This window comes from Eretmochelys imbricata, chromosome 10 (assembly GCF_965152235.1).
Source record: "Eretmochelys imbricata isolate rEreImb1 chromosome 10, rEreImb1.hap1, whole genome shotgun sequence".
Classification (NCBI taxonomy): domain Eukaryota; kingdom Metazoa; phylum Chordata; order Testudines; family Cheloniidae; genus Eretmochelys; species Eretmochelys imbricata.
Window position 1 is genome coordinate 5,783,779 of NC_135581.1, and position 10,457 is coordinate 5,794,235.

At 47.9% G+C, this 10,457-nt stretch overlaps 1 protein-coding gene across 1 annotated transcript; it reads left to right on the forward strand.

Annotated features, from left to right (window-relative positions):
* The first annotated feature begins 2,446 nt into the window (after positions 1-2,446).
* Positions 2,447-3,559, forward strand: SSTR5 (somatostatin receptor 5). The gene has a single exon (XM_077828896.1). The coding sequence runs from the start codon at positions 2,447-2,449 to the stop codon at positions 3,557-3,559; it is 1,113 nt and encodes a 370-aa protein (XP_077685022.1).
* The last annotated feature ends 6,898 nt before the right edge of the window (positions 3,560-10,457 follow it).

Genomic DNA, 10,457 nt, shown 5'->3' on the forward strand with positions numbered 1-10,457 from the left:
AGTGTGGCCGTTCATCAGGTACAGAACCTGCAAATTCCCCTCCAATTTCTTTTCTCCCATATTTGCTATAGTTTCATAGAGTTTAATGGCAGATGGGACCATTAGATCATTTAATCTGACCTTCTGTAAATCACAGGCCCTTAAATTTCACCCATTTACTCCTGTATGGAGCCCAGTAACTTGTATTTGGCTAAAGCATATCTTCCAGAAAGAGCAACCACTCTTGACTAGAAGACATCCAGGGATGAATACTCTAGCTACAGCATGTACTTGTGATCTTCAACCGCAGTCCCCTTCAGTTTTCTGTCCTAATCTTCGTGCATTTTTTGTCTTCGTTGGCACATCTTCCCCAATTGCCAATGATAAAGCAGACTGTTTTCTTCAGACATGGACTCCGCACCTGCACATTTCAAAACCAGAACAAACTATTTCCTACTATTACTGAGAGCTGGAGGCAATTACACTATGGCCCACTGTGAATGTAGTGGATGAAAGAGAGAGAAGTAATCTCCTGAGCTGACCGCAAGGTTCTGAATGTAAACTCTTCTGCAGTTCTACACCGTCTGTTTTGCACCTCATTACGCTTGTAGTGGTGGCTCCATAAACCAGCTAGACAGAGTGCTCATGCAAGAGATACAGTAATAAATAACATCAGCGTGAGTCAGCCACAGTGGAGGCAGAAGCTTGGAAAAGTTCCCCCTGCTCAGCTTGGCTAATAAACCTTAACTCCTACTCAAATGTGTGTGGCCTAGTAGATAGTGCACTGAGCTGAGAAACAGGAGACCTGCGTTTTGCTCCTAGCTCGACTACTGGGTGACCTTGGGCAAGTTGCTTCACCTCTGGGCCATGCCTTCCCCGCCTGCAAAAGGTTTGATAATGATGCTGACTTCCTTTGTAAAGTGGCTTGAGATCTACTGAAATAAAATGTTCTGTAAGAGCTGGGAATTATTATTACTGACTGTCAGGGCACCCATTGAAGTCAGGGCTCACGAAAGGCGTTTTCTTGACACAGAGCTCAAATCATAAGTTGGGGTCGTGCAGAAAGAGCGTACGGGAAAAGTTAATGGACTTAGGATTTAGAGCTGGAAATGAGCTGATCTGTTCCTTTCTAATGCAGTTTTCTTTGCATTCATGAGTGCTACATCTAGTGCTTTGTCTATTCTTAAATGTCCCAGAACATAGGACTTCCCGTCATAGATATCAGTGAATTTTTACTCAGGCTTTGTTTGCTGTAATGGATGGTTTTATTTTTCCCCACCTACACAGGTGCTGATGTTTCCCGTGGGTTTTCAAGTGGTTCAGGCAGACTGTAAGTGGCATCTGAATCTATCAGATCAGATTGTTTGTATGTGAGCAGGCAGATCCGGGAAATATTTCAGTGGAATGAGCTTCAGCTGCAAATACGGTCTGGATTTTAAAAACACCCTTCTCCCCTTAGGCATTTAGATTTGGAATTTCGGTTCAAGCCTGTTGCTACTCACAATGGATTAATGCATAGCCATTACAGACCAGAATATAGCAAATGATGGGTAGATTTTAAACCAATCAGCAGCTATAGCTGAGCCCAGATTTTCAAAAGGCCTCAGCCCAGCAGGTTCTATTGTGACACTTTGGTTGCTAAAAACCCTTTGAAAATCTGGCCCTAAATTAATGGCTAGTCTCTTTCAGTAGGAGCTCAGGTGGTTTTTCCACACTGGAAAGCAGAGAATTTCACCTTCTTTTTGGGTCCCGGAAAGAGGTGAGGCATAAGGCAGATGGGTTATAGAATCATTCAAATGACACATTGTCTTCGAAGTGGCATGAGACGGTGCGCAGAAATTAACATTCATGACCGGCAATGCTTTCTTGGGAAAAGATTGCTCTTGCTACCCACATGCCAGCACAATGTTATAAACAATGATGGGCAAAAAACAATACATAAAACTCACTTTTTGGTTTCAAAGCTTTAGAGTAGTGATGGGCTTGACCTAGAACTCTGGATCCAAATGCCCCTGAACTCTGGAGTGTTCAAAATCTGCATCTGTATTTGAAAGTTCCATCTCTGCTTTTCAGGCGTATTCCTTTCCAAACAGCTCCTGAGGATGAAACCGAGACTTATGTGCCCCTATTGTGATGAGCTATTGGTCTGTTCCAGCTTGGTGATTAATCATAGAAAAGAATAATAGATTCTTATATTATTATTTATTGGGGATGTTGTATACCAATGCAACACCTGCTTGATACAAAAACGATTGTTGATTATACTTGTAATTACGTTTATGGTACACTGAGCAATGCCTACAACAGATGCTTAACGTAAAATCCAGTTCTGGATGTTGCCCATCAAATGCATGGCTTTTCAAAATTCTTTTTTTCTTCTCTTTTTTCTTTCCTTTTCTTATTTCAGGAACAAGATGGTTGTGAATCTTAATCTATCTCAGCCTTAACAAAAATTGGGAAAGAAAAAATGGATCCTTTATATTTTTCCAGTGCTTTTGGCATGGAGGTCAGTGCCCAAGATGTAAATTCTTCCTCACTGATGAACATGACGGGGAATAGGACTATGCCAGGACTGCCTGTGTCCAAAGACGTTCACACAGTTCTTATCTCTATCATATATCTCCTTGTATGTGCAATCGGACTCAGTGGGAACACCTTGGTCATTTATGTGGTTTTGCGTTATGCCAAGATGAAAACAGTCACCAACATTTACATCTTGAATTTAGCAGTAGCCGATGTACTCTTTATGCTTGGCTTGCCGTTCCTGGCTACTCAGAACGCCATCTCTTACTGGCCCTTTGGCTCCTTTTGGTGTCGGCTCGTTATGACCGTAGACGGCATTAATCAATTCACCAGTATCTTTTGCTTGACTGTCATGAGTATGGATCGCTACCTTGCAGTAGTTCATCCCATCAAGTCCACCAAATGGCGGCGTCCAAGGGTGGCCAAACTGATCAGTACAACAGTCTGGACTTTCTCATTCTTGGTGGTTCTTCCAGTCATTATATTTTCAGATGTTCAGGAACACCTTCACACCTGCAACATGAACTGGCCAGAGCCAGTAAACATATGGTCAGCAGCCTTCATCATTTACACGTCGGTTTTAGGATTTTTTGGACCCCTGATGGTGATCTGCCTCTGCTACTTGCTGATCGTGATTAAGGTCAAGTCTTCTGGGGTCCGAGTTGGGTCTACAAGGCGCAGACGGTCAGAGAGGAAAGTGACCAGGATGGTGGTCATCATTGTGGTTGTCTTTGTGTTTTGCTGGCTCCCATTTTATATACTGAACATTGTTAATTTGATATCCACCTTGCCAGAAGAACCTGGGTTACTTGGTGTTTACTTCTTTGTGGTGGTTCTGTCCTATGCAAACAGCTGTGCCAATCCCATACTTTATGGATTTCTCTCTGACAACTTCAAGCAGAGTTTTCAGAAAGTTTTATGTCTCCGGAAGGGGAATGGTGTTGAAGACGGAGATCCAACCAAGCACAGGCAGGAGAACAGCAGCCGCTTGCAAGAAGCAATGCTAACCCAGAGAAACATGGAATTCAATGGACATATGCAAACAAGTAAGGTGTAAGGTCCTGGCTTGAAAAACTGTAAATAAACTGCAGAGCTGAAAAACTGGGGGGATCAAAATCAGAAATGAAACTGAAATCCTGAGACCCACAAGCTCAAACAAATGTACATAGATTCCCCCTCCCCCATGAAAGAATTATGGACTATACTGGATTCTGTGGAATGCCCAAGGCACTGTAGCTAAAGCAATCAGACGTGTTATCACTTTCTCTTTTTATATGCTGGGGACAAATTTACCAGTACATTCTGGCTGCTCTGTGCCATTCTGGTGATGCAAAGCAGCTGTGACCTTGTTTTAACCATCCTATTTGCTTTTTGGTCAGCAAAAAGCAGAGAGTGTATTGGTTCATTTGCCCAAAAGTATTCTCAAAAGTTTGTTAAGTGAATGTTTTATATTAAAAAAGGAAAAAGCACTATTTCTTAAGTGGAAGTTTTCAAAGGAACAGCTCACAGCACTAATTTACTGATCTTGGAAGCATGCGTATGCCATAGTTTTGAGGTGCTGCTTAACCATTTGCATTGTTTTACTGTAATTAATCCACATAAGAGACTCCAAACGCAGTGCCCAGAAGTGTCTCAAATCCCTTGAAAAAAACCCCAGAAATAAAAATACCTTGAAAAAGAATTATTAAATGAATGTGAAATGGAAAATTCATTCATAGTGCCGTATAACATTCTAAACCAAACTGCTTATGAAATGTAATGCCGTCACTTTATTACTATGTAAATGACAGTGATTGTGAAGTCCTGAAAAGCTGTTTTGTGTCTATTTATTGGCTCTGAATGTAAGTGTGGATCTGAATTTAAATCGTATTTTCAGAAATTAAAACAAGTTGAATTCCCTCTTGGCTAGCAGGCTGGTATCTTTTCCTACCATTCTAAGTCACCTCATGCTGAAACTGATACAGCTTTGTCCTTGATGCTTAACTTATCATAGAGCCAACTATTGTTATTATTTATTATTTGTATGACAGTAGGGCCTACGTGCTGCAGCCAAGATCAGGGGCCCACTAACACCTAATGAGAGACATTATGCCTTGATGAGCTTACAATCGAAGTAGACAAGACAGACAGGAAAAGAGAGGTTAGTGATAGATCCAGGAAGGGCACCTCAGTATCCTGAGTCCCAGCCCAGTGCCCTATCCAGTGGGCCAATTTGCTCCTCAGCCAAAAACGAGAAAGGAATACTGATATGCAGTGAGGAGTTGCCAAAATCTTAACAACTGGTTCCCTATAAAAAGTTCTGATTTAAGGGATGTGCCCCAGTATGTATTTTTTGTACCAACAGGGTTACCATATGTCCGTATTTTCCCAGGAGGAATTTTTAAATTTTAAATTTTAAAAATTCCTCCCGGACAGCGATTTAAGAACCAAAAAACCTGACCTGTCCGGAAAAATATGGATGTACGTTAACCCTGACGAAAGTTCTTTTTTAAAAAGATGGGCCTGAACTAGAAACGAGCTCCATTTCACATGTGTGAGTCCCCGCCGCTCCCTGGGGGTGTGCTAGGGGGACCAGATGTCCTGATTTTATAGGGACAGTCCCGATTTTGGGGTCTTTTTCTAATATAGGTTCCTATTACCCCCCACCCCCATCCTGATTTTTCACACTTGCTGTCTGGTCACCCTAGGGCGTGCACATGTGTGGGTCCTAGCTGCTCCCTGCCCCCCTCATTGAAGCAGGTGTGCAGGGTTACTGCCCTGGGAACTGCAGGGCACCAGTGGACGTGGGGCCAGCTGCAGAGAGGGGCGTGGGGCAGGGCTAGCTGGAGGCAGGGGGTGCGGAGCTCGCTGGAGACCAGAGGGTGTGGGCCTGGCTGGAGGCAGGGCAGGGGCTGACTGGAGGTCGGAGCTGGCTGCAGGCAGGGCAGGGGGGTGCAGGGCTGGCTGAGGGCAGGGCAGGGGGTGCAGCAGGGTCTGGTACGGGTAGGGCAGGGGGTGCGGCAGGGGTTGGTGCGGGCAGGGGTTGCGGGGGTGGCTGGAGACAGGGGCTGGCTGAGGGCAGGGCAGGGGGTGCAGCAGGGGCTGGCTGAGGGCAGGGCAGGGAGTGCAGCAGGGGCTGGTACGGGTAGGGCAGGGGGTGCGGCAGGGGTTGGTGCGGGCAGGGGTTGTGGGGGTGGCTGGAGCCAGGGGCTGGCTGCAGGCAGGGGATGCGGCAGGGGCTGGTGGCTGGAGACAGGGACTGGCTGTGGGCAGGGCAGGGCAGGGCAGGGGGTGTGTGCGGCAGGGGCTGGCTGCGGGCAGGGTAGGGAGTGCAGAGGTGGTTGGAGAGAGGGGCTGGCTGCGGGCAGGGCAGGGGGTGCGGCAGGGGCTGGCTGCAGACAGGGAGTGCGGGGCTGGCTGGAGGCAGGGGCTGGCTGCGGGCAGGGCAAGGGGTGCGGCAGGGGCTGGCTGCAGGCAGGGGGTGCGGGGGTGGCTGGAGGCAGGGCAGGGGGTGCGGCAGGGGCTGGCTGTGGGCAGGGGATGCAGGGGTGGCTGGAGACAGGGACTGGCTGCAGGCAGGGGGTGCGTGCAGCAGGGGCTGGCTGGAAACAGGGGCTGGCTGCAGACAGGGAGTGCAGAGGTGGCTGGAGGCAGGGGCTGGCTGCGGGCAGGGCAGGGGGTGCGGCAGGAACTGGCTGCAGGCAGGGGGTGCGGGGGTGGCTGCAGGCAGGGGCTGGCTGCGGGCAGGGCAGGGGTACGGGGCTGGCTGGAGACAGGGGGTGCAGGGGTGGCTGGAGACAGGGGGGTGCAGGGGTGGCTGCAGGCAGGGGGTGCGTCCGGCAGGGGCTGGCTACGGGCAGGGGGTGCGGGGGTGGCTGGAGACAGGGGCTGGTGCAGGCAGGGGGTGCAGCAGGGGCTGGCTGCAGGCAGGGGGTGCAGGGGGTGCGGGGCTGGCTGCGTGCAGGCAGGGGAGGTGGGCGCTCACGGGGAGAGCGGCTTGGAGCAACCCGAGCAGCAGGACGCAGCCCCGGCCCAGCAGAGCAGCCGGGGACCCACCAGGCAGCAGCGGGAGCCCCAGGGCCAGGGGAGCAGCAGCAGCACCAGGGCTCGTGCCCAGGGCCAGGCGGCAGCCCACGTTGCTCCCGCAGCGCAGCGCCCCTGGTGGCTGGAGGAGGAATTACATCACTTCCCGGCCGGAGCCCATCAAAGCCTCAGCGCCCCCTGCAGGGAAGCGGGTTAGCCACCGGTTCTAAAACGGCTTCCAAATTTAGCAACCGGCTGGCGCGAACCAGCTCCAGCTCACCACTGCTGATATGCTGTTTTCCTCTTTCCAAACTAGCACCTTGCTTTTTTAATTCTGAAACGAGCTATTTATTTTGCCTAGATATTGTTTCTTGTCACTACTGCTGTTCAAATAACTGCCGTCCTTCCATAAGTATGTTTATTTGTATGAAATAAAGGACATAGAAGCATGGAAGTAAGAGATAGAAAAGACCTATTCCAACAGGGCATTTACGCCAGCCCTTCAACCTCTACTGGATTGCTCCCTGCAGTACACGGGCCTTTTATGGCTTATCTCTGGGGAGCTTTGCTGAGCCCTAATACACCAAATAAATGTCAGCGTGATATTTGTACAAGCAACGAGACAGTCTATCAAATAGCTGTAAACAGAGCATGATGATAACTTGGTCCCATTTATATTGCAAGGAATAAAATATTAGAAGAGTTACTGTAGAGTAAGAGGGCATATTCGGAGGTTCTTGTTAAGTTTTACACATACCTGCACATTTATTTTATGCATATGATTTTGAAAAATAGGTTGGCAGCTTGAGAAACGTTTTTCCTTACTAAAGTGTAAACACCAGGTTGTTATTGTAGGGTTTTTCCAGGGTTTTAAACCATTGGGAGAAAAACTAAGTCCATACGCAAAACTATGAATTTTTGTACCAGGCTAAGAGAGCTCTTGAGAAAAATGGAGACAATGGACTGGATTCCCTGCTGGCATAAAGAGGCATCGCTCCATTGACATGAAATGAGCAATCTTGAGTTATGTCAGCTGAACATGCATCCCAGGATTATTGTCACAGTCTTTAACTTTGGGATCCTAACCTCTTAATGGGGCGAAGATGATGCCACTTCTTTGTGGAACGAATTGGTAGGTGTTCCAAGTGAACCCGTGTCACTCAATGATTGCCTATTCTGTTCATTCCTTCGGAAGCATCTGGCATTGGCCACTGTCGGAAGACAGGATATTGAGCTAGATGGACAAATGGTTTGATCCAGTGTGGCCGTTCTTATGTGCTTATATATTTAGGGCACATATAAGACCATGACCACATCTAGCATTAAAGATCTGATCCAAATCAATGGCAAAACTCCGATTGACTTCACTGCAGACACTGCCGAAGTCAATTGATTTTAGGAGACTTTGGGTCAGGCCCTTATTGAAAAGCTTCTTATTTCAGCAGAGAGAAGCCACAGATTGAATGGGCTTGGAGCAGCATTATTCACTGATCCCTGGACGTACTGGGTGAAATCCAGGCTGCAGTGAAGTCAATCAGAGTTTTGCCATTGATTTCAATGGGGCCAGAATTTCGCCTATGTACAAGTTGTTATCTGAACCCTGCTGCTTATCCAAATTCATCTCACATGCTGTGTTCCATTCAGATATCCGAGGCTCCTGGGAAGGGAGAGTAGAGGGCTGCGGCTACTGGGAGGGAGTGGGTGTAGGGGCTCCTGGGCCCAAGTGCTGGTGCCTGAGCGGGTGAGGGGAGGGTCAGTTGCGGCCACAACCAGTGGCTATTTTCTTCTGTGCCTCAGAAGAGTGTGTTTGCCTAGGGCTCAGTGATGGGCTAATCCGGCCTTGCATGTGGGGCACTGGGGGGTTGTGCCTAACCCTACATGCCTGTGTGTGTGCTGGGGCAGGCATGTTAAGGAGCCTTCCCCACTTCTTTGACCTCATAGAGAAGCCAGGCAGAGTTTTGTTCTCGCGATGCACGATGACTGGGGGACCCTCGAGGCAGCGCTCTGGGAGCGGGAGGAGTGGACTGAGAATAAGGCCAGGGCCTTGCGTCCTGCATGGAACAGAATATGTTTCCCCCAGTAACAGGATATATTGTGATGCAGATACCCCCGGGGGCTCAGACAACGCCTCTGGTAGCTGCTACCATTGTGTAAACCTCCCTCACGCCTCTCTTAGGCAGTCGCTTGAAACCATAATGCAGACCTGTGTCAACTTGTTGATTTATTCATGCAATGTATATATATTTCCTGAGTTTTCGGGACATCGCAGGCAACCCTCCCTTAGCTACATGGACCAATGAGCGCACACATTTTATTCCCATTCCACCATTTCCATCTGCTGCCACCAGGTGATTACCTGGATATTCCTCACTGGTGTCATGCTGAGAAAACCTGTTTAAGGCTACAGATATGTTTATAAGTGACAGTAATAATGAATTACCCCACACAGGGATGGCATGAGGCTTAGTGTTTGTAAAATGCTCTGCAAACATACAAAGCTATGCAGTGCTATTCAATGTGCACGACTAAGTGGTACGGAACATCAGCATCTACAGAGTAACAGCTGGGGCCACCTTGACATGGAGGAAAGAAACAGAGTTGGGTGCACAAGGCTAGTAAAGCTGAGTAGCTCTGGTGATCAGTGACTTGCCTCTGTGAAGCCAAATACTAAAGTGGTCATAATAAGTTGGCAGGGTGTTGGTGGGTTCTATTCCCAGCTCTGCCAGGGCCTGCTGAGTGACCTTGGGTAAACCATTTTGCCTCTCTGTGCCTCAGTTTCCCCATTTTACAAATAACAATCATCTCCTTGGTAAAGTGCTTTGAGATCTATGGATGAAAAGTGCTATACAAGCGGCAGGTATAATTTACTGAGTGCCACCAATGTGCATGGTGCTGTACAGAATACAGAGAAGCCAAAGTCCCTGCCTTCAAGACCTTACAATTTAGGAGGCCAAGACAACATCCAGTATCCCAGGTAACCAGGGAATGAAAGGTGTTGCCAATACAGTGTTGCCAACTCTTGTGATTTTTCTCATGGAGTCTTGCAAAGTTTTTTTTAAAAACTCCAACTGCTGGAACCAGGAGATGGCTTGAGAATCTCAGCTTTCCTTTAAAAGAAAAAGGTAAGTTTCTAGCCCTCATGGTTGTGAAGAAAAGCTTGACGATGGAGGGGCGTCTGGGCCAAATCTGAATGAGGGGCAATGCCACCTTGCACGTGTGGTCACAGCACTGCTCAGGTTTGGCCCAGCTGCTAGGCTTGCCACTTGGCCCTTTGTTAACCTGCCTGGACCTTTTTTCTGAGGGCTTGCTGGTCTAGCAAATGCAGCTGTAAGCTGCCCACTGGCTGCCACGCAGCCATCGGAGTGTGGGTCACTTGGTCACTGGGAGCGTTCCTGGGGCCATTCTCTTAAAGGTCAAGAAACCAGAAGGCAAATAAAATGAACCTCAAATTTCATTATCTTAAAAAATATCCTAATTTTTAAAAAAAGAAAAGGAGTACTTGTGGCACCTTAGAGACTAACCAATTTCTTTGAGCATGAGCTTTCGTGAGCTACAGCTCACTTCATCGGATGCATACCGTGGAAACTGCAGCAGACTTTATATATACACAGAGAATATGAAACAATACCTCCTCCCACCCCACTGTCCTGCTGGTAATAGCTTATCTAAAGTAATCATTAGTGTTCCTGGACACTACAGTGCTAATAAACAATGGTCACATAAACACCACCCTATACCGGAAACCTACTGACCGCTATTCCTACCTGCATGCCTCCAGCTTTCACCCTGACCACACCACACGATCCATCGTCTACAGCCAAGCTCTGCGATACAACCGCATTTGCTCCAACCCCTCAGACAGAGACAAACACCTACAAGATCTCTGTCAAGCTTTCTTACAACTACAATACCCACCTGCGGAAGTAAAGAAACAGATTGATAGAGCCAGAAGA